General features: G+C 38.9%; 1 protein-coding gene across 1 annotated transcript; it reads right to left on the reverse strand.

Annotated features, from left to right (window-relative positions):
- Positions 1-6,711: 6,711 nt before the first annotated feature.
- Positions 6,712-13,948, reverse strand: LOC125446572 (muscarinic acetylcholine receptor M2-like). Its single transcript, XM_048520253.1, has 2 exons — positions 13,895-13,948; positions 6,712-8,383 (listed from the first exon to the last, which is right to left on the reverse strand). Exons 1-2 carry the CDS (start codon positions 13,907-13,909, stop codon positions 6,932-6,934), a joined length of 1,467 nt encoding a protein of 488 aa, XP_048376210.1. The 5' UTR covers positions 13,910-13,948; the 3' UTR covers positions 6,712-6,931.
- Positions 13,949-20,379: the final 6,431 nt, after the last annotated feature.

Genomic DNA, 20,379 nt, shown 5'->3' on the forward strand with positions numbered 1-20,379 from the left:
AAGCAGAAAGTGAGATAAATGGTGAAAGTGATGACGTGTCATTCCTCGAACTCAATGCAAGCGGTAAATGAACTGAAATGAAAGCACACAGTAGCACTGAGATGGTGAGAGTTTCACCCAATGAATAATTCTGAATTGACCGAGGTAGAGATTTGAGAACGGCATTTCAGTGAGACATGATTCATACTTTATGAAGAGACTTAACAGGGTGGCAAAAATGTGATCGAATGCAGTTTAAAATTTAATAATGACATGATACATTAACCATTGACCTATTTCTGTGCTGCCACTCATCACTGATGATGTAAGTGGCACTGCAGCCGCTGACACAAGTAGATAGTGTTGTGAATGGAATCTCTTTATTAACAGAAGATGGAAATTTTCCAGGGACACAACCCCGTTTCATGGAAAACGGCATTACTTACAGACACAGAACAAACTGATTCAGTTACCCTATGCCAATCTAAGACGTATATTGCCACTGCATCCCTTGAACTATATCTGACTTTTCAATTTGAAAATACCTTGAGAAGTTCCACCTTGCGCAAAACAGTCTGAGATTCGCTATGGAAGTCTTATATCTTGTGAAGATGATAGTTTGCTCACTGATTGTATTTTTAGTGTTAAGGTATAGCTTTGGAGTCCCAATCTGGCACTACGGCTTTTGACATATGTGCTGCAGGTGAAAAATTTGATTAGAGGAAGTGCAGAATTTATTGGCCTGTTATTTAATTTTTCTATGGTATCTTCTTGGGCAGCTGCTATTACTCTTAACATCAGGTTACAGTCCAACAGGTATTGTTGAAGACACAAGCTTGCAGAGTCTCGCTCCTTCTTCAGGTGTCAGTGAGAGAGGAGGCATTCTGCAGAAGGGCCATTGGACTCGAAACATTAATTGACGTTTCTCTCCACAGTTGCTGCTGGATAGTTGGTGATTCTTCAGCAATTTCTGCTTCTCTTTCAGATCTTCAGCACCTGTAGTTCATTATTTTATTTTAGGCTTCGGAGTTCAATAGTGATCCCAATTTTTTTGTGATACCTGCCAATATTCAATCTTGCTTGCAGTTCTCTTCTGGATTCAAATTGCTGATGCTAAACAGTTCATGAACCGCTGGCTTATTGCATTTCCACCATCCATTTAACTAACATGGCTGACCCAATGCAGACATTGTGTTATTAACAATTATAGTATGCTTATGCAATTAGAGTGCTGCAGGAACTCTTATTTATTAATCTTTCTTGCGCATAGATTGGATGAATTTTTCTGAGATGGCTATGAAGGAAACTGCTCACCTTTTCTTCCTGCTCTCTAGGCCTCAGCATTGTAGAGACTAACACTGATTATGGAGGGTCTGAGAACTTGCAGTTTTGTGTTCTATCTCATTTTCTATCTCATATCTCCCTCTTTTCCCCAACAAATGTTCAGAAAAAAAAAGGTTTCAAATGTAAGGTTTCACTTGCAATGTGTCCCTGTTTCACCATCAACGAACTGTTAGTTGCCAATTGTAGAAAGCTGATGCAGGAAACTTTCAACCGCCTGTCTCACTTGTTGACACTAATACATATGCCTGGGCATGGACAATCTCATTAATTCGTTTGATGCTTATATTCAAAGTTAGCATTTCATACACGTGGAAGAGTGGGACATTATCGGCAGAAGATCGTCCTGCACGTGGAATATGAGCAGAGCAATTTCGGTGTAGATAAACTCTCGGAGGATTCGGGCATTTCTTTCCTTTGATAGTGATGGATAGTGCTGACAACCTTTGCATCAATACTTTTGTGTAATCATGCTATTGGTTTGATGAACTGGACACATTTCAAAGGAGCTAAGAGAAGAATATTTCACAGACCTCTCGTGGGGTCAATGTTCCTCAGTTTGACCAAATTACAAATCACAAGTCGTTAAAATGTTGCCATCCCTTAGATGACCATTCCCCCTCTCTGTCCTTACAAATTAAATATGGAACAATCAATTAGCCTGAGCATGCAGTGTATTTCCAGAAAGAAAATAAGAAAAAAAAATGTTTTGCATACAAATACTTTAAATAAACAGAACTATTTGATCATTCCTCTAAAAAGGCTGCAAGCCCCTCATGTGCGTTTAAAAAAATCACTCATTTTGTTGACCCCAGTCCTTGCCTCGATACTACATAGCATTCATAACCGGTCTGATGTATTTAGTTCAGTGATAATGGGAACTGCAGATGCTGGAGAATCCAAGATAATAAAATGTGAGGCTGGATGAACACAGCAGGCCAAGCAGCATCCCAGGAGCACAAACTCTGACGTTTCGGGCCTAGACCCTTCATCAGCTTTTGTGCTCCTGGGATGCTGCTTGGCCTGCTGTGTTCATCCAGCCTCACATTTTATTATGATGTATTTAGTTGACCCTCTGGGGATGCCCCATTTTCTAAAGTCAAAACAAAGACATTTTAACAAATAATCTTCCAAACAACTGAAAATTGACATTTTGGCAAATCCCATGAAAGAAACAGAATCAATAGTTTAGCACCACTAATGAAATTATGGCTGAAAAAGACACTTTGCTATCAGCAATTTTCCTTGAATAGACAGAAAATCTATTTTAGCTTAATTGAGCATTTTCATCTTGATTGGAGCACTCTTGTGGTTAAAACAGGTTTATTTTATAAGTAAGAGAATGTGTGCATTTGAGAAAAAAGACAAATGGCAAAACAGCAGGGAGGATTGAGATGAAATTCAACGCTTTCACAAACAATCATCACTTCATTAAGACAGTTGTTCATTATTGTTTATTATCCAATGGAACAAATGGCAGGATGTGTCAAATTATTGGATTTATGAATGGGTTTGTGAATTAATTTGGTTTTGAAATTGGGCTTGTGATTTTTCTGATCATTTCCTTGGCTTTTTTTTTTCCAAGAACTTACCTGGGATATTGCACCATCAAGTATAATTCACATTTTTTTTTCCTAATGCAAAGAGAGGAAAAATCCCGACTCTGACGCCTCCACTTATAGAAATCATGCTGGTCATTTTAAATGGTGAAGAGAGTTGGTCAGTTGGAATTACAGTAGTTCAGGTGTAAATCATTGGACTTGAACAATAATGGAACACCAGTAAACGGGTTCAACTCCTGCTCTTAGACATGTCTGCAGTCCATGTGCTATTAGGGGAGGGAATTCCACGTGGCTCCTTCTCGCAGACTTTCAAGGCTTCAGAATCAATCTGGAGGTAACCTGCACATTGTCTTCAGATGGTCATAAACATGTTCACAGCGGAAGACGCAGATAGTTCTAAAATTAGTAAATGTTCATGGGCAAAACATGGAAAGAAAATAAGTGCAAAAACTAAGACTGGAGAAAAGTGACGATAAAAAGTAAAGGAATTAACAACTGTTAATTCCACTGGACGTGAAGGGAAGTAAAGACATAATAATATTGTCACTGGTCTGTTAATCCAGAGAAACAGGTAAGGTTCTTCATTCGAATCCTGACAAGGGAGATGGTGAAATGCAAATTCAATACAAAAATATGGAATTAAAAGTCTAATGATAATCATGAATCCCCAGTCGATTGTCAGGGGAAAGAAAGACATCTAGCTCACAAATGTCCTTTGGAGAAGGAAATTGCTATCCTTATCTGGTCAGACTTGCATTGACTTCAGACCCACAGCAAGTGGATGATTCTTAACAATTAGAGATCATGAATAAATGATTCTCTAACCATTATGAACTCATCCTGTGAATGAATTTTTTTTAAAAAACAGAAACAATGGATGTAATATATTTGTATTATCAAAAACATAAATAAACTCATATTCATTGAGATCCTGAATGAGATGTTTAAAAAAAAATAACATCTGGTTCTGGAGGTTGTATGGTGGCATATATAGAGGATTGGCTAACTAACATAGAACAGATATGGAATAAATAGAATATTTTCTGAAGGGCAAATTGTGATTAGTGGTGTGGTTACAAGTATAGGTGGTGGGGCCAAAATTATTTCTAAATGATTCCCTTTTATTTTTACATGAGGTAAGTGAATGTGCTTTTGCCAAGTTTGGAATGAGACAAAATAGATAAGAAGGAAAGTGGTGAGGATGACATAAATAGTCTGCAGATGACTACGGATGAAGTGAGTCGGCAGGAACTCATCTAAAGGAATGTAATGTGGGTCAAAGTGACATAATACACTTTCACAAGAAGAATAGAGAAGCTCAATAGTGTTTCAATCGAGAAAGAATCCAAGAAGGATTCTGAAGAGGGGTCACCAGGCTCAAAATGTTAACTCTGCTTTTTCCTTCACAGATGCTGTCAGGCCTGCTGAGCTTTTCCAGCAAATTTGTTTTTGTTCCTGATTTGAGTTCCCAATGTGTGTTTCGTTTTCAGTAAGACAAAATGAAAAAAAAAAATTGTGGGTGGATGAGGACATGCTCACACAATCCCAAAAGCATTTTGGTTTGTTTCCAATTAGTTGGTCTGCTGACTGCTGGAGATGAAAATTTGAGTTCACTCCTTATACAGTGAAGACTGAGATATGGAGACTTCCTCCTTTAATGATGTCAAAAAGAGCAGAAGTAACTGGGATATGATGACACAGGGCTGATACATTGCTTGTATATCACTGTGGTACGTTTAGCCAGGATTTATATGTATTGCTTTATATGATAAAAGTAAGATTCCCAAAGGTTGATGTATTATTACTTCTAAATGATTCCCTTTTATTTTTGCATGAGGTAAGTAAATGTGCTCTTGCCAAGTTTGGAATGTGACATATGATTATCTGGGACTTGTATATTATCAGATAAGGAGGTAATATAATTGCTAAGGATTGACTTATTATTGAACACTAAAGAGATACAATTAGCTAGGGTTTGTGTATTAATTGATCATCACAGTCCAGCAATAAAACAGGATTGATACTTTACTGAGATATGGGAGAGATAAATTGATTGAGCTCTGATATATTAATGGACATGATGTACAAATATATCCTGGACTGATATACTTTATAACAATACGAAAGGAAAATATCATCGACATCAAACAACATACCCAGAGACACACACACAGAGATGTACACAAAAACAGACACATGCATGCTTATTTCAATCTTATGGATATTTTGTTATCAACATATCCAGAGATAATATTACACAGGTGCAGTACAGGTGGGATTTAAATCAGGGCTGCGTTCCCTTCTTTTGTAAAACAGATGAGTCAGTGTATGCGTGAGACCAACATTCAGCTGAAAATCTGGCACTTTGTAATTAACATTCTCAACTTTCTTTCGCAATTATTTTACTTAGTTTAAACACAACGATCTAATGTCTCTGATTTATATGGAGACTTTGTTATGTCCCTGGTGATCATCAAATCTGCCCCAATAATCACTTCCATTGATCACATGCTTTCTTGCACCAGACGAGCTGTGCCAAAATTCATGTGAGTATCTAAGGCAGTAACCTAAAACCCATGATCTATCAGGATTGTAAAATATTATCACCAGATATATTCAAAACTGATTTGTGAAAATCCTTTTATTTGAGAATAATTTTTAGGATCGGTACTGTTTGTTTTTGCACCTGGTCAATACTCAATGTTTTCTTTTTGATTTTTTTCTCCTTTAGAATTGCGAATTGTTACAGTCAATCTATGTTTCAAAATCCATGCCTTGACTACAGTCGTCAGGGGCTATTTCTAACGTCAGAGCATCAGGGTTTCATATCTGCACTCATTGAAACATCTAAAGGTAATAACGTGTTTGTTAGAGAGAGATAGTGAATGCTCACCAACACTCATAGTGGGATTTGTGACATTTGCTTGTTTTTCTAACTGAATCACTTGCTTTCTCTGGGAGGTGACTTTACTTCACTTGGAGAGCACTGTCAAAAATCCACTTCTGCTACTTAAGTTCAACGCAAGTAAGATTATGTGGGATTTTGTGTATCTGTGACAGTGACCCAACCTCTGGGCCAGCAAACCTGTGTCGAAGCCCCCACCACTGGCAGAGGTATACCACAACCAGTCTGAACATGCAGATTGAAAAAAATAAACATGTCGGTCTCTTGTCATTCACTAACCTTGGGTGGATGATCTTCACTCAAGTTCTTGAAAGGGCATGCATCATAATATATCCAAAAACATTGTTTTAAATTGGTAGGCCTCTTGTAGTAATAATTCCTCTACCCTTGTGCTGAAAGATTATGTTTAAGTTCTACCTGTCCCATGGCATATCTGAACAGGCTATTTAAAATAAGAAAGAAAATGCAATAAAATGAGTTATTGATGGTTATGGACAACTGAACTTAAGGCTGGTCATTTACAAATTAATTCCTAATTATCATTCTGATAATGATCAGAAATTCGTCCAAGCAACCAATACGGTGTTTTGACATTAGTTGAAGGCAGACAAATATCTATCATTTGAAGGCCAAGAAAACTGCTTATTATTTAAAATTGATTTTTATCTCTCCATACAGATTTCTTTTGCAAAGTAACAAGTGAGCTGATGTCTAACCTGAAATCAAGGAGAACTGTTAAAAATGTCTAACAAACAGTGATGCAGAAGCACCATGTACACTGTAATTTGAAAATAAATTGACAACTTTATACTTTGGGGACTCAATAATTTCCGTCACATGGTGTAATGTTCCAAACATTAGTATCGTTTATTAAGCATTTTTCTGCTCTCTGATTCCATGTTTTATTTGTTACAATTCCCTTTCCAAATCAGAATGATATATTCTAGTATGACTACATTCTTCAATTATAACAGGCGTTAGATATAATTCAAACTATGCTTCTAATATTGTGGATGTTATATGACACCATTTCAGATAATTTGAGAAAATGAAAACATAAGTTGCATACACTTTTGAATGCACACTACTGTAAATTTCTAATATTGAAATCGATGAAATGATTGTAAAGTTTTTCTTATGTTGTTTATTTTGTTGCTCCAATGCTCTCGTACTGACACAGCAGAAGATACTTGAATGTTTTCTTGAAGGTACTATTACACAATGCGTAACAAAATGGGTTGATGGTGCAGTTGATATAACAGAGCCAATATCCAAAAATCCAGACTATGCCTGGTACACAGATTGAACAGAAGGTGCTAATAAGAAGCATGACAAAATATGGGGTCCAGGTGATGATAAATGCGAGGAGAATAGCCAGAACTGTCATGGTCACCTTCTTCTCTCTGTTCACAGGTACCTTCTGTTTCTTAACATGAGTCTTAATGATTTCAACAACCTGAGTGTCTTCTCTGATCATTTTTATACTGTTATCCCCATTTCTGATGCCTTTTATTATCCCTTCTGTGGTGTCAATAAGCTCATTATTTTGAGATTTTGCAAGTGTTTCTATGCAGGACAATTCAATGTTTCCCTTCTGGTAACAACTGTGTGCAAGAGAATTTATTGTTATCTCTTGGGTCATTGCCCCCTCCTTAGATGCGAGCTTACTGAAAGATTTTGACTCATTAATCACTTCTTTGTTCAGCTCTTCTCCAGAGTTATCCATTGTAAGAGCATGATTTATTTCTGCCTTTTGCTGTTCATCATGCGGTAAACCTTCAGAAAGATTTGGCACATTGTTATTACTCAATTTCATAACCTTGCCCTTCACGGGATTGGGAAAATTTGATCCATTCCCTGAATCATGTTTCTTTTTATCCTGCTTTATCCTTCTCTTGCTTGCAAGAGATATGTGCACATAGAAAATGACCATGATAATAACAGGGAAAAAAAAGGAGCCTATAGTAATCCCAAGAGTGATGGCTGGATTCGAAAGAAACTGGACATAGCACTCACCCTCGCTAACTGTACGCTCCCCTACAATGAATTGCCAGAAGAGAATGGAAGGGCCCCACACGATGAATGGCACTATCCAAGCCATTGCAATCATTATTCCCGCAATTTGACTTGTTCTCTTCACTGGGTAGCTCATAGGGTTTGTCACACATGAGTAACGGTCAAAGCTGATGATAAAAATGTTCATGGAAGAGGCATTACCAACAACATGATCTAAAGCCAGCCATAAATCGCATATCACTGGCCCCAGCGGCCAGTAGCCAAAAGCAAGATAAATTGTATATAGATTCATAGAGACTGCGCCAAGAATCATATCTGCACAGGCTAAGCTTAATAGGAAATAGTTATTAATAGTCTGTAAATGTTTGTTTCGTTTGATAGAAATAATAACCAGAATGTTTCCAGTAAAGGTCAGGAAACTTAAAGATCCTGCAGCAAACACAATAAAGACAAATTCAACGATTTTGTTAGGGCTCTCTCTTTTAACATCAAACATGGCAGTTACGGTACTGAGAGATTCATTGGCTTGTTTTGAATTTACCATCGTTTCACTCTGATCTGCAGTTAATACTTTTGAGATCTAAGGTAGAAACAAACAAGAAAAAAGAGAAAGCTGATTTGAAACATCTTCAATTTGAAAGAACTCATGCCAATTAATGAAATATTCCTGGATGAACAAACAAATGCTTTTTTTTCAATATAAACCTTAACATACTTGCAAGGAGAGATTGTACTCACAGTAGGAATCAACTCGAGGTCTACATTCTGTACGATAAAGTATAAACCAATACGTAATTGCGTTGAATTGTAGGAAGATGGGCATCAGCGAATTTGCATGCATGCAACTCATATTAATGATTCATTGCTACCATATATCTGTGAATTATCTATACGCTTTGCATCTACTGAACGACTTTCGATAAAATACTTGCAATTGTTTAATTATTTTAAAATCATTCATCAGTTGATGCCCCGACTGATGCACAAATGTTGCCACACCTTCACAAAGAGAAAATAACAAATATCCTCCTCAAAAAAAAGCTCTCCGTTAAAGGCAGAATCACAGGTTTGAAGTTTCGTTCCTGGGAGGAAGGATAAACGACATTCGGTCATTTTAAGTTGATGTCATGCAGTTTAAATCAAAACTTTTATGGTATAGTCATGGAGGCAGAAACTCAACTTAAATGCGTGCATTCCTACAGTTCCGTGGCTTGAATGTTCTATAAGACTTTAATGAATATAAACGCCTCGGTAGCTTTCGTGACTTAATAAAAGTAAAGGAATCGATTATGGGATGTAAAAAGATAGCATCCATCTTGCGAGATGGTGCTGTAAAATAGTACACTTTTTGCCTCGTTTTACTGAATGCATCAACGATTAATTTCATGTAATCAATTGTTTCACAATGAGTACAAAGACACTTATCAAACCTCCACACAGCAACTGATAGTCCGTCTGACTCAAGATATCGGAAAGGAACGTGACGAAGTACAGAACAAAACGAGATAAAATCTTTCCCCACTGCTCCACACCCATAGCCCTCCATATCCACAAATACTGTCACACTGCCTTACTCTCTCAATTTCCAAGAGTTCGCACAGAGAATGGTCAATGTCAGATGTGGTGGTATGCGAGCGTCTGTGTGTGTGTGTGTGTGTGTGTGTGTGTGTTGTGTGTGTGTGTGTGTGTGTGTGTATACACGCGTGCGAGTGTGGAAGGGGTGGTAAGTTTATTTTATTACCTGCGGTACGATCAATTGAAGAGTATTTGACGTTGGAGATCCACATTCCAGAAAGCCATTAGGCCTGTTAATGTTTTACTAGCTGCCCAGAGAGCAATTAATAATTTCACTTAACTGCTGAGAGATTGCAGAACTCCAAGATGTAGATCTTTCTGGGGGTTTATATGCATTAATCACAGAGGCTGACATATAAGTACATCCAGTAATGAAGAAAGCTAATGACATGATATCTATTAACAGAGAGGCACAGAATTCAAAGGCAGGGGTGTTATATTTCTGTTTTATTTTAGGGCACTGGTGAAACTGTTTTGGACGTTATGCTACATGACTGGTTACTTAATTTAAGGAAAAAGAAGCAAATACTTAGAAACAATTAAAAGAAGTTAAAAGAAGACCAACACCTCCAACAGTCGGGTTGTGTTATGAGTAATGGTTAGATGGGCTAAGCTTGTATCCACTCATGTGTAAAGAAAAATAGAAGAGTTGCTGCTTGATTGAGATGTGTGCGATCTTGAGGAGTATTGTCCTTGCAAATTGGAAATAATGTTTTCTCTTATAGGCGAACCTCAAACTCGGGTAATTTAAGACAAAAATGTGAGATGCCTGTTCGGAACAGAGATGACATTATTTACCGAAACAAATCATTAGTCTTTCGCACTGTGCTCCCGAAAAGGCAGCAGAAATTTTGTGTACCTTTAAAAAACCGGGTAGATTAGTGGTAAGCAAGAGACTGATAGATAATAAAGGGTGTTTTGGAACGCTGAATTGCTGTCACTGATAGAGCGGTCATAATGTTATTAAATGGTGGAAATGGCTGGAATAGCCGAATTTGCTACTCGTGTCCCATGTTCATGTGTTCATATTCAAGCTATTCTTAAATTCCCTTTTTATCTAATTTCTACACGTATTTAACAAATTCCCTTTCGAAAGTGAAAGCTTAATCAGCATTCATGACCCGACTAATTCACATTTTACCTTAAGTGGTAGTGACAAAAAGAGAAAATTTGTCGTAACCAGTCTGTACGAAGGTAGCTTCTCCAATCTCCACCTTATTAATCGCAGGACGAAAATTATAAACATTTCTTCCCTTGAACCTCTTAAGTATTTCAATTTCTTTTCTAATTACATCCATATTCATTTCATCCAAACCATTTTTTCTTTCGTCTTATATTGTAGACTGATCACACTTCCTCTGGAATTATTTACGGATTTCCTGGGACTTTCATGCTTTTGGGCAAATACCTTCAGATCTTGTGCAGTGGTGTATTTTCATCACATAAGAGACAAAACAGATCGGATTTAAATTTGATAAGCGTTTTTCAATGGAAAGTCCTGACTGGGGTCTTCCCAGGTGAAACAACTGAGGCCTAAATGCAACCTAATATTAATGCACACAGATTTTCAAGCTATTTTGACAGCTATAAAGAATATTTTAGTGTTCAATGTCACTGGTTCTGTAGATTGCTAGGCCACAAAGGTTGGGTGCCACATGGGTATGCAGTCCAGTTGTTGTGATATTGTTTGAGCAGCTCGGGCAGAAAGGATGACATGCAACTACTTGGGTTACGGTTGTCCATTATGCTGTGAAGGAATGCCAGACGAGTGAGGAATAAAGATGTGGGGAGGGAACAAGGTACGTAATAGTCTTGTGTGACAGGCGTAGATTGGCAAGTTAATTTTGAAGAGTTTTGCACATGCCAGGTATCATAGTTTGTTAAATCATAGGTGTTGTCGGGGAAATAGTGTATAAGCCACCTGAAGCATTCAGTAAGAAGTAGTAGAATGTCAGGACATTGATCAGTGAAGGCTCTTCAGAAATCATGATATCTGGATTATTTCAAATAACTGCCAGGTGTCCATTGGTGTGGAGTGTTTGTCCATAATTTTGGGCATCCATGGGGTCTAACCAGTGGGGCGTTGGTGCTGCAGCGATTTGAGAGAAAGGATACCTTTGGTGTATTTTTGTTGCCCATTTGTTGAGTGTCAGTCAAAGTTGGGGAGAAGTGGTGGGAATTTTGGGTTATATTCTATGTATACTGCGATATTTGGAGGTTGGGTCAAAGCTACCTGCGGTGACTCAGAAGGCAGCTGTGGAAAATTTAGTGATGAATTGTGAATCATCTTGTTATCAATCTGAGCTTTTATGCAGGTATTATGTTCTCTAACTTTCTTCAGTTACTACTAAAAAAGTAGAATTGACACGTCCATGTACTTGAAAGCTGGCACACAGTTCTGGACATTTCCCAATATATTCTAGATGCCACAAAAATTTCTATTGGGAGATTCAGCTAGCTGAACAGTCCCATTCGAATTGGTTGGTCTGTAGTCACATAGACTGCTGACACATTACTTCAAACTGTGCTTCAGCATTTTTGAAGATCTGGTCAATCTCTAGATATTTTGTCCCCTGAAAGCAACATATTCTTCTTCTATTCTTCTCAAAACATTTTTAGAACTAGAAACATTCAATTCAGAATACTTTCAGTTTTATTTGTTTCAATTTTCCTTTCAAAAAAGATGACTGCTTGTTTACCCCTGGTATTGATGTAGACTGAATAATTCCAAATATTCAATAAATACTTGTAATGCCTCTCATGTGGCACTTTAAAATGGCAACTGCATGAAACACTCTAAATGAGTTTACATGCATGTTTGGCCTAAATGCTGCAATTCCCAGTTCTAATCACAGAGAAAGGAACTTAGAAGTTTTGAAGTTTCTTTTTTCTCTCTCTGATTTTGTCAACCAGTAGCGGTATATTTAAGTGTGTAAGCATCACAATCACCTTGCATTTTTAGATCACTATGTTTCTCTACCACATCAATAACTGCAACTGCAAATTCTAACAAAATCATATTTTGTTTAAAAAAAACCTCGTACATTATGCTACTGTTCTGAAAGACTTGTGTCTTATTTAAAACAAAAACACATTGTGTTGTTTTCAATATTGTTTACTTCTGTGTTACTGGGGAACGATAAGGTTTGTAGAAATGATATGTCGGTTGATGAACCTTAAAGGTGCAAAGACACTTACTTGGCAACAAGTTTAGAAGCTGTCAAATAAGTTTCATTATTTAAAGGATATTAACAAGCTTAGTCAATGGATATTTGACTACAATCATGATCTGATTTCTGAACTTGGTCAGAGTCATGGCATAAATCCAAATCTTTGTACAACAACTCAGGAGCTGCAGCATGACTCCGATTTCTTGTATAATAGAAGGCAGCAGTGTAGCTTCATACACTGAGAAACCTATGCAAGCCAGAATCGAATCAACAACATATATTGACCACAGCAGCATGAGATTTCCAGAAATGACAATCATTGAAATAATAGGTTTTCTTTGGCTGTCCATCCCTGTGCCTGCACGATTCTCCCCAGTGATGTGACAATGGAGTGTCAATGAAGATCTACTTGCTAATAAAATGTGACTTATTGTGAGGATAGTAAGCAGCAGAATCAGAAGAAATGGAAGCCACACGGTAAGAATGTAGAAAGGATGAACAACCATTAACCACATTCTGGATTTCCTGCCATTACTTGGTATGAAGCAAAGCAAAGGTCTATTCCACGACTGATGCAGTTCTGATAGCATAATGTGCCAAATAATGACCTTCAAACAGCTCAGTAAAATCACTGTTCCCAGAAAGGCAGTTGCAGTTTCCTGCCTGCAAATTTTACTTTTCAGATTTTGGCAACAAATGACCACAAATCGGTCAACAGTGAAAGTGACAGTAAACCACATAGAACAATCCATGGCGACACAAAGGAGGGCACCGTGTATGCTGCATGTAGGAATGGAATTGGTAAAAATAGTTTTTTTCCAGTCAATGATTGGAATATGTCTCATTGTCAAATCAATAATAACAATCAGTAGATCTGCCACTGCCATGGCCACCAGGTACTGATTAATCGATTTGGAGTGGCTGCATTTCCCACGAGATAGGATGACAATAGTCGCTACATTGACTGCATGGAAGAGAAATAAACAAGGAAAGCATGCATCAGTCTTGGAAAAAGGATGCCAGATTTACTGGCCACTATTTCAGATATTAAAATAACATAATGTATTCAACAAAATATTAATTTGGGAGTATACTGTTGACATAACAGTCTTTGAATTCACTCTCGAGTAATTAGTCAAGTTGAGATATCAAGGCACCACCAAAGCGGGGAAAAAATCTCGGAACAAATGAAATAACTGGTTCTACAGTTGAATATCATGAGAACAGCAGTGCACAGGGATATCCTCTATATAATAAATAGCTGGCTATAAACTCTTACCAGGAACACCAATTACAGCAAGGAGAAGATAGTAAAACATCTCAAAGTCAATGATAAAATAATATACCGTCCATGGGTCCATGTCTGTGCCACACTGGTCGTTGACTGTTCTGGTGATGATGCTTCCATTGACTGTGAGATTTAATACGTTAATCAGCGTCCTTTATTATAAGAAAGTGGAAAGCCTCTAGTGACAGAATTTGTTCCATAGAGACTGATGTTATTTGCAGACACTAAAAAACAGTTTTCAGTTAACCCCTTTCAACACGACACTTTGATCATTGAAGCTTATTTTTGTTAATATCTCAAAGTCTCAAACTAAACTGGATTGATAGCCTGGCAGTGAACGAGGTGCCAGAAAAGACAATGGCAGAAAGGGAGTCAACACAGTGTGGAAATGAAGGATCACAGCAGGCCAGGCAGCATCAGAAGAGTAGGAAAGTCAATGCTTCGGCCCTCTGATGCTGCATTATCTGCTATATTTTCCAACTCCACACTCTTTTGGCATGATTGCAGCATTTGCAGTTCTTGCTATCTCACGGTGGCCAAAATTGGGAGAACACTCGCAGGCTAATCAAGCAACAGGCTGATATAGTCATACTCAGAGCCATACCTTTCAGACAATGTCCGAGATATCATCATCCCTATCCCTGGGTATGTCCTGACCTGCAAAAAGGACAAACATGGCAAAGGTGGAGGCACATTGGTGTACAGTCAAGAGGGAGTTGCCCTGGGATAATCAATATTGAATACAGATCCCCTGAAGTTTCATGGTTTCGGGTTCAGCATGGAAATGGATACCTCCAGCTGATTACCATGCACTCTCCTCACTGACCTGAAGAATTGGTACTCTTGCATTTTGAGCAATGCTCAGAGGAAGCACCGAGGATGGTAAGGGAGATTTCAATATCAACCATGGGAGAGTTTCTCAGCAGCAATATTATTGATCAAGCTGGTCGTAGCTGAAAGGAAATTGCTGCTAAAATTGGTCTGTGGCAATTGGTGAGGGAATCAGCAAGAGTGAAATACATAATTGGCACCATCCTTACCAAGCAGCCAGCTACAGGTACATCTGTCCATGACAGCATCCGTAAGAGTGACTATTGCACAGTCCTTGTGGAGATGAGCTTTTGCCTTCCCATTCAGAATAGCTTCCATTGTTTTGTGTGGCACTATCACCATGTTAAATGGGGTAGAATTTGAACAGATCTAGCAACTCAAGCCTGGGAAAACATGAGACACTATGGGTCATCATCAGCAGCAGAATTGTAGTCGAGCACAATTTGTAACCTCATAGCCTGGCATATCTCCCACTCAACCGTTCCCATCAAGTCAGGGGATCAGCCATGGTTCAACAGAGTATGCAGGATGGCATGATAGGAACAACATCAGGCATACATGTAAATATGGTGTCAACCTGGTGAAGCCACTAAACAGGACTTCTTGCATGTCAAACAGCATAAGCAGCAAGAGTTTGGAGATCCCACAACCAACAAGTAGGTTTTGCAGTCCTGCGAAATCCAGTCGTGAATTGTGGAGGACAATTAACCAACTCATTCGAGGGTGAAGCTTCACAAATATCCCCATGTTCAATGATGGAAGAACCCAGCATATTAGTGCAAAAGATAAGGCTAAGGTTTACAAAGCAATCTTCAGCCAGAAGTGCAAAGTGGATGGTCCTCCATTGGTCCATAGGATTACGCATACCAGCCTTCAGCCAATTTGATTAATTCATGTGACATCAATAAACAATTGGAGACTTTGGATGCAGCAAAGCCTATGGGTACTGACAATATCCTGGCAATAATACTGAAGACTTTTGCTCCAGAACTTGCCATTGCCCTGGCCAAGCTGTTTCAGTAGTTATATCACTGATAGCTACCTGACAATGCTCTGTGCATAAAAAAGAAAAACAGGACAAATTGAACAAATTACTGCCTCATCAGTCTACTCTTGATCATCAGTAAAGTGATGGAAGGTGTCATCAACAGTGTTATCAAACAGCATCTGATCAGCCATAACCTGCTCAGTAATGCCCAATTTGCATTCCACCAGGGCCACTCAGATCCTGACCTCATTACAGCCTTGGTTCAAACCTGGTCAAAAGAGCTGATTTCTAGAGGTGAGGCGAGAGTGACAGCCCTCGACATCATGGTTGCATTTGACAGATTGTGGCATCAGGGATCCTAGAAAAACTGGAATCAATGGGCATCAGGGACCTACCTGACCCAGAGGAAAATGATCGTCGTTGTTGTGGGTCAGTCATCTCAGCTCCAGGACATCTCTGCAGGAGTTCTTCAGAGTACTGGTCTCGCCCCAACCATCTTCAGTTGCTTCGTCAATGACCTTGCAGCCATCATAAGATTAGAAGTGGGAATGTTGGCTAATTGTTGCACAATATTCAGCACTGTTTGCAACTTGTCAGATACTGAAGCAGCCCCTGTTCAAGTGCAACATGATCTGGACAATATGCAGGCTTGGGCTAATAATTTCAAGCAGCATTCACACCTCACAAATGCCAGGCAATGACCATCACCAATAAGACACAGTCTAACCACCGCACCCCGACATGCAATGGTTACCATTACTGATTCCCACAGTATCAACATCTTCAGGGTTTATCATTGACTAGAAACTCACCTGGACTCAGCTGTTAAATGCCAACGGTTACACGAGCAAGTCAGAAGATAGCAACTCACCTTCTCACTCCTAAGAATCTGTCCACCATCTATAAGGCTCAAGTCAAGAGTGTGATGGAACACTCCCCACTAGGCCAGATGAGAGCAGCTCCAACAACACTCAAAAAGCTTGATACTATCCAGCAAAAAGCAGCTGGCTTGATTTGCAGTACGTCCACAAACATTCACTCCTTCCATCACCGATGCTTACTAGTGTGTATTATCTACAAAATCCACTGCCGAAATTCACCACAAATTCTCATACAGCACCTTCCAAATCCACGACCACTTCTATTTAAAAGGTCAAGGGCAGCAGGTACATAGGAACACCACTATCTACAGGTTCCCCTCCAAGACACTCACTATCCTGACATGGAAATATATTGTATTTCCTTCACTGTCACTGACTCAAAATCTTGAAATTCCATCCCTAATGGCATTGTTAATCAACCTACAGTATTTGGACTTCATTGATTCAAAATGGTTGCTCACCACTATCTTCTCAAGTACAAATAGGGACCAGCAAATGCTTGCCAGCCAATGAGACCCACACCCCACAAAATGAATAAATAAAATAGAAATGAACTACCCTCAACAACTAATCCTTAAAAGACTCAATATGCTCCCATTTAAAAGCACAACAAATCAACAGAAGTCCTTTCTGACAGTGTTACATATTATGTGATGGCAATTTCCTCATTCATTAATGTATTGTTGTGCACTGATGCATGTTAAATACCATTCCATCGAATTGACTTGCACTCTACTTCCCTGAGATGAAGAAGGTACTCTGGGAAGTGCAGGAATTACTAACCTCTGATTCCTCTGAGCTCCCCTATTGCCAAGATGAAATTTCAGCTTCACATAATTCTCTTTCAATGTTCTTCTGAAACAATGAATCATCAGGTGTTGAAACCACTGGTGAATGCTCCATTTTCCTTTGTCCATTTCGAGTTTCTTAATTATATTTCAGTGACAAATCCCTCATATGATATGTATAGTGGCCAAAGCAGTCATAAAAAATGGCTTGGTTACCATATGCAAATGTTTTCTGATATGATCGCCTTGTATTTAAACAGTATTGTGTGGACAGTGTTCATTTTGTAGCATGGATATACTGATGAACACATAACTCACTGGTAGTACAACTTGACAAACTTCTGCCCATTTTTCATCTGCTTGAATATCTAATTGTCTCCATTTCCTCAGCAAGATTCCATTTTTAAGACAGTAACATTATGAGATTCTTCTGCGCATTTTTTTGATATAACTGCTTTGTTTTTACCTTTCAACTACATACTCACATCTAAAAATCATTCACTTTGTTTTCCACCTGTTCTTGTTTTTTTATTTTCTCTCAACCATTTGATCAAACACAGTTTCTGATAATTGCTCACCGACTTCCGCGTCTTTATGATTTCTCTTCCTGTTCCAAACAGTGGCTTTGTACCTTTGTTATGACATAGCCAGATTGAAAAAAAAGAGAAATCAAGGATATACATCCCGTGACATCTCAGATACCTGATTTTCCACTGCATTTTCAACTACATTAGGCATTACTCCCATCTGGAGCCCAGCTATGTCATTAGGAGTTGGGCAGTAGATGCAAAAATTGAGGGAGATGTAGAAACTGGGGTAAACATAGTAAGAACGGGAAGGGAAATGCTGTTGTTTAGAGCAGGGGGTGTGGTCTGAAGTGCACGTGTTTCAATGTAAGAATATTGGCAAGGTAGATGAACTCAAAGAGTTGGTTGGCTCTTGGAGCTATGGCATTATTGTGATTACTGGGTTGTGGCTGAAAGAGGAACAGACCTGCAGCTGAATATTCCAGAATTTAGATGTTCCAAGTTTGATAAAAAGAGAGAATAAATAGCTGGGGGAGTTGCATTAATGGTAAAGGAATATCTCACCGCTGTATTGAGGGAGGAAGAATCAAAGGGCTCGTGCAGCGAGGCAGTATTGGTGGAACTCATGAATAGGAAAGGTGAAATCACAGGGCTGAGGATAAACTACAGGCCTCCCAACAACCAATGGGAGATAAGGGGGAGAATAGGTGGACACATTTTGGAAAGGTGTAAAAACAGCAGACTTGCTGTAGTGTGTGATTTTAACTTCACCTGCATTGACTAGGGCTCACTTCGTGTTAGAGGAGCTTGGATGGAGCAGAATGTGTAGCTACCATTCTGGATGGTTTCTTGATGATGTATATAATCAGTTCGACCAAGAAAAAAGTTATTTTGGACTTGGTTGTGGGAAATGATCCCGGACAAGTGATTGGATTTCAGTGGGGGAGGACTTTGGGATTAGTGATCATAATATGGTGAGTTTTATGTTTCTGATGGATAGAGACAACAACAGTCCTCAGGTAAAGATGTTAAAATAGGGGAAGAAGAACTACAACACTATTAGGCAGGAACTGGAGAGTGTTTGTTTGGAGACAATTCTTGAGGCTAAATCCACATTTGACATGATTGAGCATTTCAAATGGCAGATGGGAAGTGCTCAGGAGTGGCACCTTCCTGTGAGAATGAAGAATAGGTGTGGAAAGTTACTTGAACCTTGGATCACTGGGGATGTTATGACCCCTTTGTCAAAAAAAATGGAAGCTTATGTGAAGGTCTAGGAGGATGGGAACTGTCAAAACATTTGAAGTAAATAAGGAAGGAAGGAAATAACTTAAGCAAGGAATTCAAAAGGTAAAAAGTGGTCATGGCAAGTCATTAGCAAACAGGATTAAGGCCAATTCCAAGGCTTTTTATATATGTATAAAAATCAAGTGGGGAGAAAGGGAAATGATTGGCCCTCTCAAGGTCAAAGGAAGGAATACATGTGTGGGGCCAGAAGAAGTAGGTAAGGTCCAAAATGAATAGTTTGCATCAATATTCACCACACAGAAGGAACTGGTAAAGGATGATATCAGGGAAGGGAGTGTTGAAATTCTAAGCCAAGTTGGTATTAAAAAGGAAGGGACGTTGCGTACCTTAAACATATTAAGATAGATAAGTCATCGGGTCCTGTTTGGAATCTATCCCAGAATATTGAAGCAGGGAAATAGCAAATTGCTGGAACATTGATAGGCATATTTGTATCCTCTTTGGCCAGGTGAGGTCTCAAAGGGCTGCACAATAGCTAATGTTGCCAATTGTTTTAAAAGGTGTAACAGGGACACTCTACAAAATTACAGACCTGTGAGTCTCAAGACAGTTTTCAGGAAAGTATTGGAAAAGATTCCCAGGAGAATGATCTATAATTATTTACAAGCAAACGGACTGGCCATTGACATACAGTATGGTTTTGTGCGGGAGGGGTCTTGCCTCACGAGCTTGATCGAGTGTTTTTGAGGAGGTGGCGAAGATGATTGATGAGGGAAAGTGGTTGATGTTGTCTGCTTGGGCTTCAGTAAAGCCTTTGAAAAGATCCTTCGTGGCAGACTTGTGCAATAGGTGGAGTCATAAGTTGACAGGGGTGATCTGGCAAGATTGATACAGAACTGGCTCAGTCATGGAGAGAGAGGGTAGTGGTGGAAGAATGCTTTTTAGAATAGAGAACTGTGACTAATAGTGTTCCACAGGGATTGCGCTGAGACCTCTCTCCTTCGGGATCGACATAAAGTATTTGGCGGTAATGTTGCTGCTCTAATAATGAAATTTGTGGACGGTGCAAAGATTAGTGAAGTTGCAGTCAGTGAGGAGGGTTGTCAGAGGAGAAAGCAGAATATGGATCAGTTGGAGGCATATCCAGAAAGATGGCAGGACAAACGAGAGGTGATAAATTTTTGAATATTAAGTACAGGTGGAGATTACACAGTGAATCACAGAACCTTTGGGAGTATTGATATGCAAAGGGATCGAGGTGTGCAGGTCCACACATCACT

This window comes from Stegostoma tigrinum, chromosome 34 (assembly GCF_030684315.1).
Source record: "Stegostoma tigrinum isolate sSteTig4 chromosome 34, sSteTig4.hap1, whole genome shotgun sequence".
Classification (NCBI taxonomy): Eukaryota; Metazoa; Chordata; class Chondrichthyes; order Orectolobiformes; family Stegostomatidae; genus Stegostoma; species Stegostoma tigrinum.